Genomic DNA, 19,618 nt, shown 5'->3' on the forward strand with positions numbered 1-19,618 from the left:
CTCTGGAAAATGATATGACTTTCAGGGTGTGAGAAATAATGGGCGAGATGATTGGGAAGACAGAACAAAGGTCCAGTTTCTAATTAAACTGACAGCATATATAGGATTTTACTCAGGGAAAATAGCAATGATCTCATTTGGACCACCATTTAGTGCAGGCAACCCTTCTGAAAAATACCTCATAAACAAGGGCTGGAAACATGGCATTGCTTTTTAGGGTAAGACTTTATTCATTATCTACCAACATAAATACCATACCAATGATACGTTCATCCACAAAGTGGTAATGAAATAGGAAGAGGGCATCCAGAGTGATCGCTGTGGGGGTTAGTCAGTGCATAAATTCTGCTTAGCAAGGAGGATGTTTAAATTTGAAAAAAAAAAAATCCATAAGTATTAGAGGGTATTCATGCCTTCTTTCTGTTATCACATTCATTGGACTAAAGGGTAAATCAAAGGAAATGGACTGATAGGGTTGGTAATTGGATATTTTAAGAAGAAAGATGAGTAAGTGAGCAAAGGACAGATTTTTTTGAAGTTTATAAGGATTATAGTTTTTGAATGTTGTTTGACCTCTTAAGGCAGGGTGAGACTTTTTTTTTTTTTTAAAGCAATACTCACATCTGAAATAGCATCACGTACATTTTTTAGCTAGTACTCAAACAAATTCCATATTCTATACAAATGGGAGAAATGCAATTCATAATTGACAAGGTATGAATTTTTCATACTTTAAGCCATGAGGCTGCCACATCAACAAATGTAATTCCTTAGCAAATATGTCTTATGTTTATATTTATGAAATGTACACAATTGACATAGAACCCAAAAGGGAATAAGTAAGCATTTTAAATATATATATATATTTTTTTTCAAACTTCATTCTGGGAAACATTTATTAAATTAGAAACAAGGAAGGAATCCAAGCAAAATGTGCTTAGAGTTTCAATTTATCTTGGACTTAGTGTTAGTTTTATACATTTTACCAAAGCTTGCACTCACGTTGGTTGAAGTATTGGTCTTGTTTTGTCTTTTGATTGTGGGTTTTTTTTTTTTTTATGTATAGAGAGCTTCTCTCAAAAGTTCAAGTGATAAAATTATTAAAATTCTTCTATGGGAGTCCCACCTTGCATAGTGATTTCATGTTAAATATCCTAAGGTGAAACAGCAAGAAGAGATCAAGCCAAGAGTCTTGGAAAGAGTGACCAAGTCTGGACATGAGTTGTACTCCATATTTTGTGTAACTGTTAAAGAGGGCACAAGGAGAGCTTACTGAAGGGCCATATGATGAAAACTTTGATAGCCATTTGAAAAGAAGTTCTATAAGGGTAAAGATCTTGTCTATTATGCCTCTCAACCTCCTTGATGCCAGCATCAAGTTAGAGGAAGCAGTATTTCTTACTAGTTCCCCAGGGATGAGGAAAGGAAGTAAGGAAGCGGTCCCATCATCCCCGGGGAGCTGAGGCAACTGGAGTTATTCTGGGAGTCTCATACTCTGCCACAACTACAAAAATGATGGCACCTCAACTCAAGATGGTCTACAGTTTTACTCAAGTCAGTTTTTCCATCTTGACCTGGTATGTGGAGACAAAGAGATTGCTATTTTCCCCCCATCAATTAATTTTCTGACAGATGCAAACGTTTTGAAACTGGGAGCTCCATGAGAGCAGCTAACATTTATTGTTACAGGAGACAAAGACACAGAGACATAGGTTACGACAGGTGTACTATGATGGGCATTAACTATGGAACCAGCTGTTTTGAGAATAGTGGCTCCATCACTCAGCAGTTGTGTGACCTTAGGTAACTCTTGGTCTGTAGCAATAATAATAGTTAACCGATCTCATAAAGTTGCTGCGAGGGCTAAATGAATTAATATATACAAAGTACTCAGAACACTACCTAGGACATTGAAATGGTTAAGTATTAACTATTATTATTATAGACTCCATACTCCCACAGTGCCAGCATATAGAAGGCATTTGTTAAATACTTTAGTTATTGAATGAAAGGAAAAGGGACTTTGAAAGCTATATAAATAAGTACAGGCAGTGACTCGATGAAGAGTAATGGCATTAACCATATAGAATTCTCATTTTCTCCTAGATTCTAGAAAGAACAGTTCTATTCCTTCTAAATTCTTAGCCAATTTTGAGTAAAATGTGAACTACTAACATGATGTTACTATTAATTTAAATAACTGAGGTTGCAAACAGGATCTTTAGCTGATGGACCATGTGTTTCTAAAATTTTTCAATTAGGGGCACCGGGGTGGCTCAGTGGTTGAATGTATGCCTTTGGCTCAGGTCATGATCCCCAAGTCCTGGGATCGAGTCTCACATCAGGCTCCCCGGAGGGAGCCTGATTCTCCCTCTGCCTATGTCTCTGCCTTTCTCTGTGTGTCTGTCATGAATAAATACATAAAATCCTTTAAAAAAATAAAAATAAAAATAAAAGTTTTCATTCAGATTGCTGTCTCTTTTAGTGGTTAGCCTAGTGTTACCATTAGCTTTACACAAGCTATAAAAATGCACTCAAGTTTTGGAAGTTTGGGGGTCATAAGTATGTAATTCTTTACTTCTTGATGAAAAGAGGACTTTTTACAGTACCAGTTTTAGACCAAGAATTTGGCTGCTTGACACAGCTTAAGTACCTTTTAAGGTATCAGCTTTATAAATGGAATAGACATTAAATGGCTATAGAATAAATTTAACTTAAAAAAAGACTTTTTTCTTTTGATTCATTAAATTATACATTACTCTGAGAAAAATCAGCACTCTGCTCTGGCAATACATAGTATTCCTGACACTTATCTTAGCAGAGGGCATTTCTTCTACACCAGCACTAAATGCTGGGCAAATAGCATGACCTTGGCCTTTTATCTAAACTCTTATAATAAAAAAAAAAATCCACTGGTGGAAATGAAGTCTCTATGGAGATACGGATGATTTACTAGTTACGGAAAAGTTCAGCTTCCATAACTACTGATAGCTATGCTTCCGTTTATGTTTTCCCTAAGCCATAACTATTTAAAATGTTACTGTTAGCATTCTTAGTTGTCCCATTTGTTGGTATATAACTCTCCTACTTAAATATATAGAACAAATCATATTAATTAAAATAAATTGCTTGGACAGTTGTGTTGCAGATTGTCTCTGAAGGCTATAAATTCAAATTAAGGGTTTTGCTGCTTGTTCCTGAGCTTGGAAAGATTCCTTTTACTGCATTAGTTGTAGTAAAAGAAGTCAACCACCTTACAAAAAGAACACGCATTTGAATTCTTGGAGAAATAGCTAAATAAACTGGATCTATAGCTAGTTATCTTAATCATATAACAAATTCTTGGCTGAAGCAAGCAACTAAACTGCTAATTCATGATGGCAAGCATTGATATTTAATGGTATGGAGTATGGATTTTCATAAATACAACTATTTTTACATATTTAAAATGCATATTTCTAACAGATAATTATATTTATTGTATTTTTATATACTATAAGTCGTACACGTAACACTGGGTTTTAGAGGTTCTGAGTGGTTTCGTATGTAAACAAACTGATGTAAGTTTGGTAAAAATAAACATATTCTGGATATTAAAGTACTAGGCCAGAATAATCTGTGGGGAATTGAAATAACTCCATTTGCTTATTTTAAGAAAGGCCTACGCTGTATAATTTCCAAATGCAAAGATGTAACTGCCATTTATAGTATTAAGTAGAAACTGAATGTTCTTTATAGTTCATGGAAACTGCTATAATATTCAAAATAAAACTTCAATCTATCTTTAAATTTGAATTAAATAGTACAAATAAATCATATTCTTGTTTTTTGACCTTTTTTTGTGGATGAGTTTCCTTAATGATTTCCATTTTCTTAATGAATTCTCCCTGAACTAACAAACCTTGATTAGCTCAAGGGAATGACTAAATTAAGTTAGAAATGAGTTTGTAAAGCTCTCTCTGTTCCCTTATCAGAGTAAGATTTTTGCCATCCACTTGTTCTCAAATGCTCTTACTGAAAATGATAGAAGGTCTTGTAAGTCTCATGTAGGACCCCCATTTGACTATTTATAGTTGAGAGAAAAGCAAAACTTTTAAGGCATTAAAAATTACAACCTACAAGGAAATTTTAAATGATTCTATTTCAGAGAAGATAAAGCCAAGCAATAAATCATTTCTAGGTTTGCATGAAAAGAATAACATTGATTTGTCTATCTTCACTAGACGTATGCGAAAGGAGGTGACTAAAACTATATACATGTCTTAAAAGTTAGGTTGTAAAATATTAGACCAAAGTAGTTGTAGATTTGCATCACCTGGAAAACCTATCAGAAACAGTATAGGTCTCACCTATTCTAAATACAGTATTATAAAGACCTGTCTTCAAAGAAAAAGACCAACTCTCTAATCCTGTGGTTTATGTGGATAAAGAGAGCTACTTTAAAAAAAAAAAAAAGGTGCCATTTATATTTAAAGTGATAACATTCAAAGCTAATTTTCTGATTTATAATAGATATCCCCCTAACTATTCATGAATCACAGCACTCATGAAGTTATTTTCAAATGTATGATAGGCTTATACCTGTTCCCTCCCTGACATTTGTCCTTTGGGACTAAGTGCTATTCAGAATCACCTTCCTACAGAAATATCTTTAAAGAACATCAAATTTGACAGCTTCCAATTTTACCATAGAATTTGATAATGGCTTTATGCAAAAAAAAAAAAAAAAATCAGGACACCTTCTGATGTTGCTATCTTTCCAATGAGTAAGAAAGGACAGGAATTATTCCTTAAGGCTACCTCAGATTGCTTCATAAGTCAAGGAAGAAATTCCTGAATTATGCCTTTCCCATAAACAATTGCTAAAATAAAGCCTAAGGAAATGGTCCCAGTGCCCTATATTTCCACTAACATTTCATACCTAAAGTGAAATATTCTACAAAACCTTTACAGGATTTTGAATGTGGATTTAGAATAGTTATTTACTCTAGCCCATATCATGAACTCTTGGTCTGAATAAGCTCTGAGGACAAAACCATATACAGCTCCTCTTCTACATTACCTAGCACAATGATTTGAAGTTAGCAGGCTCTCTATAAATGTCTGCTGGATGAATGGCAAATTAATTATATACATTAAAACGGTTCTTTCAAAACAACAACAAAACCCCATTCTTTCTAGAATGTAGCTCATTATGACAGATATCAAATAAACAATAAACCAAGGCAGATCTCTTAAAGTAAGCTACATGTACTAAAGGCCCATAAGATAACTTAAAAAGTCCTTTAATTTCAGTCTTATAAGTAGTCTTATGTAGGGGCCCACTACAATTAGTTTCATACCACTACCCTTCATTAAGGCAGAATTTCAGAGTTTTTGCTAATTTGGGCCAGTCTTCTATTTCTTCTCTCTCTATAGCACCATATCCTAAGAAATGGGATAGTCTGAGTTATAATAAATAAGATTGTATAGTCTTAAAAGAGTCCTTGGTCAAAACAGAGATTTAAGTTTGTTTAGTTCCTGTTATGTAGTCTCATCATTTAAGAATTAAGAATAGTTATTCCTAATTATGTTAAGCAGAATGAAAAAGTGAGTGATTTATACTGGTGACTATCAGAGCTTTAATGGCCTGTATAATTTCTAAGAATTAACTATAATAACTTCATGGGAGCTAAAATGACAGAACTGCTTTAGTACAATCCTGTGATAAGCTTTTGAGGAGCTTCTAAACTAATGAGAGAAGCAAAACAACCAGAGACGCAAATGAGACCAAGGAAATGATGTTTATAACTTCATTATACAGAAAGTCAAAGTAAGGCTTATTGGGATCACACATGATGTCACATCACCAAAATTTAAGTGTTTAAATAGCTGATGGCCACATGGAATAAGAGAATTTATTCCATGTAGAACATGATGTAAATGAAGTCGTTTGCTAACCAAAGCTTGTTTTAAAACTTTTTACATTTTACATTAGTCAAAAACACTAGATACCAAATAGCATGAAGTTACCAAATGTTACCAAATAACATGAATGTCTTGTTCAGACTGCCATCACATTCTTTGAAAAGGATATGAAATGGGTAAATGAACGAACTTATAGGACTTTGTTGTCTTTCGGCATGATCATTTCAATGTAACACCTCAAGAATCAACTAGTGATGTAGAACGAAGAATTGAGGAGCCTAATTTTAAGGCTCAACGAGTCCTTATTTTTATCATTCACACAAATAACAATTTAACAACATTTACTTGAAATACCAACTACTATCCATTGTGATAGTGTGGTGGTTAAAGGTAATTTTTTATTCAGTCTACCTAAGAGTAATAGAATATTTAAGCTTCTAATACATTTAAGTTAACAGATATTTTGTGAGAGCTTATACAAAGTAAAGTATACAGAGCACTATGTTGTTATTTGAAATATATTGTTTAAAATAAAGTATTTGGAATAAACGATACAGATAATTAAAAGTCTTCCTCAAAGGGCACCTGGGTCGGTTAAGCATCTGCCTTTGGCTCAGGTTATGATCCCAGGGTCCTGGGACCAAGTCCCACATTGGGCTCCCTGTTCAATGGGGAGTCTGCTTCTCTCCCTGCTCTTCCCCCCTGCTTGTGATCTCTCTCTCTCTCTCTCAAAATAAAATGTTTTAAAAAAAGTCTTCCTCAAAAGAATAAAAAGATACATGTGAAAACCCTAAAAAACACAGTGTAATAAAATAACAGCTTAAAAAAGTAACAGAAGAGAGGTAACAAAGCAATATGTAGTTAAGTGACCAAAATAGTACTCACATTAGACACTACAGGACTCAGAAGAACAATCATGTTGGTTTGGGTAGTAGGGACGGATATCATGAAAAAGATAGGATGTGGACTGGGTCTGAAGAATGAGCAGGTTTGGGGTATATGGAAAGGCATTTTAGGTGAGTAGAACAGCAAAAGTAGACCCATGCACATGGGACAACATAAAGCAGAGGCAATAAATCTTTTTCACCCTGAGGATAGATAATGATAGGCAAACAGTACTACCACCAAGCTATAGCATTAAGACTTAAAACTCTCTTGTCAGGGCAGTCATTGTAGGTTTGGTGTTGCAGTGGTATGAGGCTTGAGTGATGAATATCTGGAGAATATTGTACTGTTCAAGAAATAAAATCATAAGCACCTATGACTCTGCACACAACTCCAAGGTGTGGAGGGCATTTTTCCCATATCACTAAGCAATTCTCTGAAACCAAGAAAGGAGTCCTATAATTAATCAATTCTGAGACTCTATCTGGAGATGGCAGTAGATCTTACAGGTTAAGGACTCATTCCTTAAAACTGCCTTCTACTGCTCCATTTCAGATGTCAGTACGCAGGTTGTCACCCGTACTTAATCTTTTCTGTTTTTTAAGATTTTTTATTTAAGAGAAAAGGAGGTGTCGGAGAAGCAGAGGGAGACTGACAAGTAGACTCCAGCGCTGAGTGCAGAGCCAGACACAGGGCTCAGCCTCATGACCCTGAGATCATGATCTGAGCCAAAATCAGGAGTTGGATGCTTCACCGACTGAGCCACTTAAGCACTCCTGTCACCTGTACTTCTGACTGAAAGTACTATAGTACGGAGGTTCCACTGAACCCCTCTTTGGATTTCAGAATTTGCTAAAGCAGCCCACAAAACTCAGAGAAATAGTTTACTTACTAGAGGACCATTTTATTATAAAAGGATATAACTCAGGAACAACCACATGGAAGAGATGCACGGGGTAAGGCATGAGGAAGAGCACAGAGCTGCCATACTCTCTCCCAGCATGTTACTCGCCCCAAATTTCCATATGTTCACCATTCCAAATTCTCTGAACCCTGTCCTTTTGGGTTTTTATGGAGGTTTCATTACATAGGCATGACTGACTAACCACTGGCCATTGGAACTAACCCCTCTTACCTCTCTAGAGGTTAGAGGAGTAATGGATATTCCAACTGTCTAATCACATGGTTGGCTCCACTAGTAACCATTCCTCAAACAAATGTTTTCCAAAAATCACTTCATTAACATAACAAAAGGCACTTTTATAGTTCTCATCACAGCAAATTCCAAAAGTTTTAGGAGCTCTATATGAGAAACTGGGATGGAGACCAAATACATATTTCTTATTATAAATCACATTATCATAGCACCTGAACTGTGGACTGATGGCAAAGAGATGAATGTGAAAGTGACTGCAGAATAAATTATCCTTTAATGGTGACTATGTGGACAGGATGGGAGTGCAAGTGCACGGTACTTTTTGAAGTCAGACTCTGCTTTGGAGTGTGACAGTAATGGTCAGTTTTAATAATTTTTTAAACTATATTTAAAAAAAATCTGAATTTTGAATATAATTGGAGTAGGAGTGAAAATGACCATCAAAGGTTGAATTTAGAGAGCCTGAAACAAAAACAAAGTTTAAAGGTACTGAAATACAGATGTGGAAAAAACAGCTGAATATGTGGGAGCAGATGTGGGGCTTTCCAAGGGAGAGGAGAAGACTTCTCTTCCGTGTAGAAGGTCTAGTATAAATGGCAGGGGGTGGGGGGGGGGGACATATTTATAGGACAATTGGAAGAAAAGAACAGAGACATCCTTTTCCTTCTGATTTCAAATATCTCCCTTTGAAGACATTTGCACTACGTTGTGCAGAAGATAGAAGGACAAAACAGTTTGTTCAATGAGGAAAAAATTCAATATGACTTCATTTTTCACTCCTGAGCTACCAACTGGTAGGACAATTTGAAGTCATTAATTTGTCCAGATGGTTAATGTTGTTTAACAGTACGATTAATAAATAATTGTAAAGCACTTTGTAAATATAAAGCACTATATAAATGTTTAATAATAACATTAAGTTAGGAGGCTTTTTCAGATTTCATTTTTATTTTCAAGTATTTTGTTGGCATTTCAGGAGAAATGCCAATAATATGATCGAATGCCATTATTATAGACTGTATTTGAAAAACACAACAAAGGGTTTACAGGAAAACAAAAACAGCGATGATCAGGTAGGCTGAGCAGAGAGAACTAGCATGAAACATCTCCCTCATGAAAGATAGGAACAATATGATCACAGAAATGTGTAACTGAACACTGGGTAAAAACCATCGTAACACTAACTTCATTTTACCTATTTATCTGATAAAACAATGTAAAGGCACAGGGCTGAAGAGGAACATTGAGGCAAGAGCTCTGGGGAAGGCACTTGAAAGAAGTAGTCTCATAACATAAAACCAACATTTTATGAATCCATAGCTCACTATTTATAATAATACACTAACATATAAACCATTAGCATCCTCTTGTTTTGCATATAGAAAACTGAGGCATGGAGAGATTCAGAAATTTGCCTAATGCCACACAGCTAGGAAAAGGCAGAGTCAGGATTCAGACCTACACAGTATGGATCCAGTACTACTGAGAGGAATTTAGGAAAGGTTTTAGTTCCCTGCTAAAATGGGACAGGAAATGCTGGCATGTCCCTTCCTCCTTTCTCCCCCAGACTCAAAACAAGGACAGGATATTGAAGCTGCAACAATTTTGGAACCATAAGGTAAAGGACAAAGGAACCACAGAGACATAGCTCTGGTGTTAGCAAGCTATGTAACCCATAATGGTAGTCACCTACCTCTGGATTTCTTGTGATGTGAGGAAAATACCCTCTATTTGTTTAAGACACACTAATTAGGACTTTGGCTATATGCAACTTTAATCCATATGCCAAAATAAGAATAGTTATCACTCATTGAGTGTTTGCTATGAAGCATATACTATTTAGGTATATTTAGTCCCATCATCCTGACTGCAACTCTTTGAAGCATGCACTGTTATCATTCTCATTTTATTGATAAGGAAACTGAGGCACAGTTTATCTGGCTTGCCCAAAGCCACATGGTTTGTAAGTGATTCAAATCCATCACCTGGCTTCTAAACTTCCACTCTTTAGCAAACAGTATTATAAACTGTGAAACACTAAAACCATTTCAATTAAAACCACAAATTAGATAGGGATGTTCCAACAGTATTTTGGAGATTCTAGAGCATGTTTTGGAGCAATAATGTTATTGACATTTTGGGAAGACAAACTCTTTAATGTTTGGGATTGCCGTACATTAAAGATGTTTACCATCTCTCTTCCTTGGATCATGGAAGCACTCTCTAGACAATGTCAACCAAAAATGCTTTCCACATTTCCCCATAGGGAGACAGTGCCACCCCGGTAGAATCACTGCTCTAGAACAGTGTTTGACAAACATTCTCTGTTAAAGCCCAAATAGTAAGTATAAACTGTAAGAAAAAGAAGAAATCAATCCCATTTACAACTGCATCAAGAAGAGTAAAATGCCTAGGAATAAATTTAAACAAAGAAGTGAAAATACTGTATTCTGACATTGATGAAAGAAACTGAAGAGAATATAAACAAGTAGATATACCATGTTCACAGATTAGAATGAGTGATATTGTTAAAATGTCCATACTACCTAAAGCAATCTACAGATTCAGTGCAATCCCTATTAAAATACCAATGGCATTTTTTCAAATAAGAATAAATAATCCCTAATATTTATATGTAACCGTAAAAGACCCCAAGTAGCCATAGCAATCTTGAGAATATCTGGAGGTACCATGCTCTTTAATTCAAACTAGACTACAAAGGTTTAGTAATCAAAACAATATGATACTGGGAAGAGAGAGAGACAAATCAATGCAAAAGAACAGACATCCCAGAAATTAACCCATGCTTATATGGTCACTCTATGACAAAGAAACAAGAATACACAATGGGGAAAAGAAGATCTCTTCAATAATGGTGTTGGAAACCAGGAACAGCTACACGCAAAACAATGAAATTGGACCACTTTCTAACACCATATACAAAAATAAATCTAAAATGGATAAAAGACTTAAGTGTAAGATATAAAACCATAAAACTCTCAGAAGAATATGTAGGCAGTAAGCTCCCTGATATGTGTCTTAGCAGTATTTTTTTTGATCAGTCTCCTCAGACAAGGATAGCAAAAGCAAAAATTTCAAAATGGCACTACTTGGGGCACCTAGCTGGCTCAGATTGAAGAGCATGTGACTTGATCTTGGGGTTATAGAGATTACCCTAATTTTAAAAAGAAAACCTTAAAAGAAAAATGGCACTACATCAAACTAAAACCAAGAGGGGGCAACCTACTGAATGGGAGAAGATACTTGAAAGCAATGTCTCCAATAGGAATTGATATTCAATATATTAAAGTACCCTCAAAACCCAGTAACAGAAAAGCAAACTCTGATTAAGAAATGAGTAGAGGATTGAATACACATTTTCCCAAACATATACAGATGACCAACAGGCACATGGAAATATACTCAACATCACTAATCATCAGGGAAATGCAATCAAAAGCACAATGAGATGTCATCTCACACCTGTCAAAATGGCTATTATCAAAAAGACCAGCAATAACAAATGTTGACAAGAATGTGGAAGAGAGAATCCTTTTGCAGTGTTGGTGGAAATGTAAACTGTGAAGTCACTGTGATAAGCAGTATGGTGGAGGTTTCTTAAAAAGTTTGAAATAGAACTATATGTTCCATAAATTCCACTTCTGGGTATTATCTGGAAAAAAACAAAAACACTAGCATTATTTACAGTAGCCAAGATATGGAAGCAACCTAAGTGTCCAGAGATAGATCAAATGGATAAAGATGTGGTAATACATACAGTGAAACATTATTCAGCCGTTAAAAAAAATGAATTCCTGCCATTTGCCACAACATGGATGTTACCTAGATGGTTTTATGGTAAATGAAATAAGTCAGAGAAAGACAAATATCATATGGTTTCACTTACATGTGGAACTTAAAAAGAAAAACAAATGAACAAAACTGAAACAGACTCATAGATACAGAAAACAAACATGGTTGCCAGAAGGGAGGCGGATGCAGGGACTGATGAAATAACTGAAAGAGATTAAGATATGATCTTCCAGTTATAAAATAAGCCATGGAAAAATTCAAGATGAATTTACAGTACAAGGTATATAGTTGACAGTATTATAACAGTCTTGTATGGTGGTAGGTGGTAACTATAGACATCCTGGTGGTCATTTCGTAATGTATATAAATATGAAACCAATATGCTGTACTCCTGAAATTAATATGATGTCAATCTTCAAAAAAATCATAGATTTGAAATAAAACGTGCTTGAGGTAAATAAACATACATTTCAAATCTCTAATGTTTTATTCAATAATGTAAAATTATTAGAGAAAATGTAGTTTTAATATTATTTTTATACCTTTGTCAAAATTTCTTATATGAGTTGATTTCTTCTTATTAAGCACAAAGCAACTATAAGAAGGCTGTGGTAAATAAATTAGGTTGCCTAATATCATTAATTACTAACAGCTCAATTATACTGTGTGAGGTTCTACAATTCTCATGAAGCTTCAAAATCCTTATCTTGGATTCTATTATGTATACAATACATTTAAATTACATTAATTATACAGATATTTAAATGAGGCAGAGATCGTGCTTTCAATTTTCACAAGGAGACAATGATCAAAATATTTATATGCATATTACATATTTTGTTCTGTTGACATTCATAAAATAATTCATTTACTTAGTACAATATTAGCACCTTTCCATGGAATAAAAAAGGTAAACTTAATTTTTCATGTTTGTATTTCATGTATCTATATTAATTTTAGAGAGTTTTTTTAAATATATAGTTCAATTTAGGCAACATTTTTCTGGAAATAAAGTATTCAACCTACTTTTAACATTAATTAATGATATGTGTAAATGGTTTTAAACATATTGATTGTTGCATTTTAAGTACATACTATAGAGCCTGACTCCCTGATGTCACTCTTAAGGATACTTGGACTAGTGACATTTTAACATTGTGTACCTCAGTTTACTTCTCTGTAGAATGGGAATAACAACATTTTCTAGTACAGGTTTAAAGAGTGATACGTCAACTTTTTAAAACAATGCCTAAGACATATTACTATATAAGTATTTTCTGTTATTAATATTTTCTTGCTTGGAAGGAATTCAATCAAGATGCAAATGAATGATGCCCAAGTTCACCTATATAAAATAGGTAATGATAGTTTTTAATCTTTAAAATTCCATGAAAACAGTAGAAGGTAACCTTATGGACTAAATTTTAAATTTAAAAATACTTTCCAAAGGAGAAGGGCTCATCACCTGACTGAGCAGTGTAGTGATGAAAAATCTCTTTATCCTTAAAGTTGTTATTAAAACCTATATGACTAATGACCTAACTCTGACCATATGAGAACATATAGAGAAATTAAGACAACCATAAATAACGGTTTTTAGATTCAGCCAGGGTTGGGGCTAGGAAATGAGAATCCTAGGCAGACAATGATGAAGAAATGTAAATTAAACCGAAGTCTAATCTCTCAGATAATACCCTCTTATTCTCCACTCTTCCTTCCTCTTTCTTTATATAAACCACCTGCCATGGCTGGTCAGAGCATAGCAGCTCAATACTCCCAAGAAAACCTGTGTGTGGGAACAAGGATCCTAATAGTAGTTTCCTACGTAAAATGCGATGCCTCTCTCTGCTTTCTTTTCAGTGAAGAAAACCAGAAAGATCCTACTACAAACTCCATATACTTTCTTCATGTACGATAGACTCTTATCCAGGAGTTCTGACTGTAATAAAATAGTGGGCTTCTGGAAACATTCAGTGAACAGCTCCTTGCTTGTTGTTAGAAATCTTAACCCCTTATAACTGAGGGTCTTTTAGGATATATATTTTTAGTATTGAAACATTGCATTTAATATCCTTTAGTAACAGTATATGATGGTGAATGTCTTTGGGGTTGTAGAATTAGGAGTGAAGAAGAGAAAAAATATATGTAGATGATTCAGTGTTTGATTGCTTGGTCAAGTGTGCCTTGGCCAGGCCTGAGGAAGTGGCAGATATGAGAGAGGACAGAGAAGGAGGAGTTAACCATACTTGGGTTATTGTGCTCTTTAAAGATTATATTCATAAACACTTCCATATTCTAACACTTTGTTAAATATCTCCCTATCACCCAAAATTAGGGTATTTAATCTCTCTTTTTTAGCCAATTCCCTATGGAATTTTGCTAGCAATTTGCTACTTTTCTTGGGTCATTTTAACTTGATTACTTCAAATGTGATTTTATTTCTAGGAATAGACTGACCTGCGTTTAAGGTATATTCAGTTTAGTTTGATACTCTTCTTGCTGCTCTAGTCTTCCTGGCAAATCTCTCTGCAACTTAAAGTCACTGATAAGCTAATCAGTGAGGAAGAATACTATACAAAATATATACTTACTAATTGCTAATTGTAGGTTTTATTTATATGCATGTATATCCATCCTAGTAAGGCATATACGTTTTTAAAATTAGCACATTTAAAACAATACTTTAAAACTTTACTCTGGAGTGGAACTGGTTTGACTCCACTTTCCCATTTTTCTGGCTCATTCTGCAGGAGCAGTGCCAGTGAAATTTGGTGCCCGAGAGGGAGTCAGTAAAAGAATAAACAAGGAGAAACAGATGCCTCAGTAAACCAATGACTACAAATATTCAAGCCTTGAATAACTGAGTGTTGACTATAGTTTGGAAGTTGCAAAAATACTAAGATGTGATTTTTTTTCTTTTAGATGGGAAATGAGAAAGGATGAAAGACTAGAAGAGGAAGAAAAAGCAATGCTGGAACATTTAAAACAATTTTGCACCATCCAGAACTCTTCTGCCTCAGATAACACAGAGGAACCATAATCTGCAGAAAACAGCAACAGCTTTATTTTAGGAAATAATCACATGTAATAGAGTAGGATTTTTACTACAGTCGGAATGAACCTCAGATGTGCTGTGAAGCATGAAACCAATAACTGAGTAATCTCTGAAATGAAAAGGAATACACCACATAAGGAATAAAGTGCTACATATTTTTTACTTTAAAAATAATTTCAAATGTTTTTCTTTCCTCAGTTGTTCTCTTTATATGATATAACTGCTGCCATCTCGTGTTCCCTTTGAATTATTTTTTCTTCTTCTTAGTCTTGAAGTATCTATGACAACAGACAAAATGTTTGGAAATCTTTTCCCTAAGGATTTTTAAATACAGCATTTGGATGTTAAGTTGAATGGAGTAACATAGCCCCTTGAGGGTCATCTTGAAAATTTCAATTTAATTTTATAGCTGTAGCCCAAGTTCAGGTGTTAGTCACTTTTAAAACCCACAAATGTACCAACCTCCTTTCCCAAAGCCTCTTCCTCATGCAGTTTATCTTAATCATAACCACAAAAACATTTTCCTGAAGAGTAACTTTAGTTCTATCTCTCCCTATAGTGGTTTTTCAAACATCACATTCAAACCTTCAGTCATATGCTTTCACATCCTACACCCAATGTCTCCTTATTCAGGCAACTGCTTGTCATCCTCTTGGTTCAAGCCAAATGCTTACCATTTTTCCCAGTCAGAAAGCATCTTTCTTCCAAAATAACATTCAAAACTCATTCCAACAATCCTGTAGTTTCTGTTACTTCTCTTATTTCTATTACATTCACACACACAACACACACACGCACAGGAAATGGAATGTGTTCTAGTGCCCTCTATGTCAAGTATTATTTACTATATCCTTACTATTAGTGCATGGTATTAGATTATAAAGACCTCAAAGGGCTTATAATATGAAGTCTCCCTTTTTAAAGGATTCCATACTCTCCCCAAACACCTGCTACAGAGTTACTCATGTAGTGGGCAATTAATAAACACAATTGTTTGAATGAAAGAAGACAACAAAGACAATTCAACTGTTTAGCAACCTTATGTGATATCTGGGAGAAGCCTTATCTATTTTAGACCATATGATATTGAACATCATGTTTCTGATATACTCAGATTGTCCATGTTCCCACATTCTGTGATTTTTATAAAATATGTGTAGGCTACATAATTTCCAAAGGAAAGTACTTATGCATTTTTCAAAAAGTAAAAGCTTAGAGTGCAGAGGAGGCCACCTTAGAAAATCTCTTGCATTATTTCCTACATAAAAACATATAAATGGCCATGTAGCTAGCTGCCTACCGAGTAACACATTTTATTTCTAAAAAATGTATTTTTGTTGGTCAGTATAATCATGAACCAAGCGTTTTGAGACATGGTTGAAATAATTTCTAAAAATTCTATACAGACTGGGGTGCCTGAGTGGCACAGTGGGTTAAAGTGTCTGATTCTTGGTTTCAGCTCAGGTCTTGATCTCAGGGTTGTGAGATCGAGCCCTGCCTCTGGCTCCACACTTAGTGCAGAGTCTGCTTGAGATTTTCTTCCTCTCCTTGCCCTCTGCCCCTCACCCCACTCATACTTGCTCTCTCCCTAAAATAAATTATATAAAAATTCTATACAGACCATTTTAAAATGGTAAATTTTTATGAGAAATGAACTTACCTATAAACAGTTACTATGATAATCAATTTAAGACAACATGACTTTCTTACTTCAGCTTTGTGATGGTCTGCATAAAACTGTATACTATATTTTATTAGAATGGACATTAAAATAGAAAGTCAAAATAAGAATAAACTGAGCCAATAAACTAAATGATCTTATAAAGTAAGAGATTTCATATTTGGGTTCTTTGTCTTCCAGTAGATCTAAAGATCATCTTTTTAACACTTTTAATTGAATGTAAACATTTTTATAGTAATCCTGAAAAGTGGCTGACTTATTTCCTCTAGAAAAAAATATCTCTATGGCTCCATTTGAAAGGAAATTAGAATACTAAGGGGAGAATGAAATAGCTGGAAGAAAAGTGAAAAACAGAAAAGCTTGTGGATGAATTTTCTTCTTTTTTTTTTTTGAGAGAGAGAGACAGTGAGTGAGTGGTAGGGTGGTGCAGAGGAATCTCAAGCAGGCTCTAGGCCCAGCACACAGCTTGATATGGGGCTCACACATGACCCTGAGATCATGACCTGAGCTAAAATCAAGAATCAGTCACTTAACCAACTGAGCCACCCAGGTGCTCCCAGATGAATTCTCTTCTATATTTCCTTAGTGAAATTATTGCAGCTGTAAGTGGAATAAAATTTATAACTGGATATATTAAATGATAAGACAGTGATTTATCAGATCATTTTGACTTTATACTTAACATGTTTCTTAAAGTATAATAAGAATGGTATTTCAAAATGATTATTCTTCCTCATGTTTATTTTGCATTTGTGTAAGTTAACAACAGGAATAAAGCCTAATACTTTATAAGTCCCAATATGCTTATTACAAAAATATTATCTTCCTTCTGTGTTCTGTTTAACTCTATTTTTATGTAATTATAAAGATGTATCTCTTTTATTATTGGTTTATCAGTTACTATGTGAAACAGTATGAACTAATTTTTAATAAAATTTAGATGATAATGTAGATTTCAGATATTTTGCATTTTTGTTATCTCTACCAAATATTCTTTATAGAATTATCTAGCAAGAAATATGAAAAATAAATAACTTATTTACTAATATGTGCTTACTCAAAGTATTCTATTATTCCATTTCATATATTTCTGAGTCACAGAGCTTCAGGCTGTTTGTAATTAGCATTTCTCATTATAAAAAATCTTTAAGAATTTTTTTTTACTTTTCATTATGCTTGAAATATTTCATAATTAAAAATATTTTAAAAGTAGAGGCACTTGGGTGGCTCAGTAGTTGGACATCTGCCTGTGGCTCAGGTCATGATCCTGGGGTCCTGAGATCGAGTCCCACATGAGTCTCCCTGTAGGGAGCATGCTTCTCCCTCTACCTATGTCTCTACTTCTCTGTATCTCTCACGAATAAATAAATAAAATCTTTAAAAAACTATATTCAGACTTCAACAGGAAAAAAATCTTGTTACGTGCTACAACATGGATGAACTTTGAGGACATTATGTTAAATGAAATAAGACAATCAGAAAACGACAAAGCATGTATGGTTCCTCTGACATGGGGTAGCTAAACTAGTCAAATTCATAGAGACAGAAAGTAGAATGGGGCCAGAGAAAAGAGTTGTATAATAAGTACAGAGTTTCAGTTTTACAAGACAGAAAAGTTCTGGATCTCTGTTTTACAACATGGTGAATATACTTAACTATACACTTAAAAAAGGTTAAGATGTAGATTTTATGTTACATGCTTTTTACCACACACACACACATACACACACACACTCCCCCAAACTTCTGTATGTAGAAATTCCACTGCAAAATATTCTTAACAAGATGCCTAAAAGCTCTTAAATTTTAATAGGCAACTATGAGACCAGTATATTCAGCATCAGCTATTATTCCACACAATGACAAAAACTATCTGCTGTACCTTTGAGAAATGTTTTCAACAGTACCATCAATAAGGCCGTAAACTCGGTTTCTCTAGAATTTAAATAATTCAGAACTTTATAGAACACTTTTCCTTTCAAAATATAATTATTTGCACAATTAAAGATCTGTACTAGTTACCTATGCACAAAATTACTGACAGAATTTAGCAGCTTAAAAAAATACACATTATTTCACAGTCTCTGTATGTCAAGTATTTGGGCATGGTTTAGGACATTACACAGCTACATTGAAAATATCAGCCAGAGCTGTAGTCTCATCAGAGGCTCAACTGGGGAAGGATTCACTTCAAAGTGCACATGGTTGTAGACAACATTCATTACCCTGCAGGCTATCAGACTCATGACCTCAGTTACTTGCCATGTGCATCTTCCCAAAATGGCCTCTTGCTTCCTCAAAGTCAGTAAGGGACAAAGAATTTACTTGCAAGGTCAATGTTACAACTGTATGTAAGGTAATCACACACACCATACACATTACATCACCCTTTAAGAAATTCTAATGGTCAAAAGCAAATCACTCATCTAGCCCGTGCTCAGGAGAAGGGATCACAGAATGGTATGAACGCAAGGAGGTGAGGCTGATGGGAACCACTCTGGAGTCTATCCACCATACATTGGGATTTAGGTGCTGAAATATCCTTTATGAGGATAACTATATTGAGAAGTGGAAGGAGCACTGGACTCAGTATAAAGAGCCAGCACTTAATTTTTATTGCCATTTTATCAAGCAGCTACAGTAAACCAGGCTGTATGCCAAAGACTCTATAAAACATAGCCAATTAAATCCTTCTAAGCCCCTATTGAGATTTGTATTGAGAGCCCTGTTTTAGATAATAAGAAAAGGAATTATGGAAATGTGAAGAAACTGACCCAGATCTTAAATAAAGATGCACAGTGAGGTTCTAGTTCAAGATGGCAATATAGAAAGATCTTGACTTCCTCTCATGGACACACTGAAACTAAAGCTCTACACGTGGAACGATTCCCTCTGTAAAAAAACCCTAAATACTAGCGAAGCAAAAAAAAAAAAAAAAAAAATACTAGCGAAGCAACAGCTATACGTAAGACAACTGAAAAAAAAAAAAAAAAAAAAACCCACCACATCAAAGCAGGTAGGAAAGATTGAAACACATGCTCACCATAAAAACCTACCCCTCACTTGACAATCCACAATCAGGAGGGAATAAAAACCCACAGCCTTTCCCTAAAGAGTGAAT

The 19,618-nt window shown here is 34.7% G+C and overlaps 1 protein-coding gene across 3 annotated transcripts in view; it reads left to right on the forward strand.

The window, feature by feature from the left end:
• KIAA0825 (KIAA0825 ortholog) overlaps window positions 1-17,448 on the forward strand; it is a 381,348-nt gene extending 363,900 nt beyond the window's left edge. For all 3 annotated transcript variants that reach the window (XM_072791230.1, XM_072791240.1, XM_072791254.1), the window contains one exon: window positions 14,684-17,448. In XM_072791230.1, the coding sequence (XP_072647331.1) occupies window positions 14,684-14,801 (118 nt within the window). In that variant the 3' untranslated portion in view covers window positions 14,802-17,448. The remainder of the gene's footprint in view (window positions 1-14,683) is intronic.
• Window positions 17,449-19,618: the final 2,170 nt, after the last annotated feature.

The sequence above is a fragment of the Canis lupus genome, chromosome 2, assembly GCF_048164855.1.
Source record: "Canis lupus baileyi chromosome 2, mCanLup2.hap1, whole genome shotgun sequence".
NCBI lineage: Eukaryota > Metazoa > Chordata > Mammalia > Carnivora > Canidae > Canis > Canis lupus.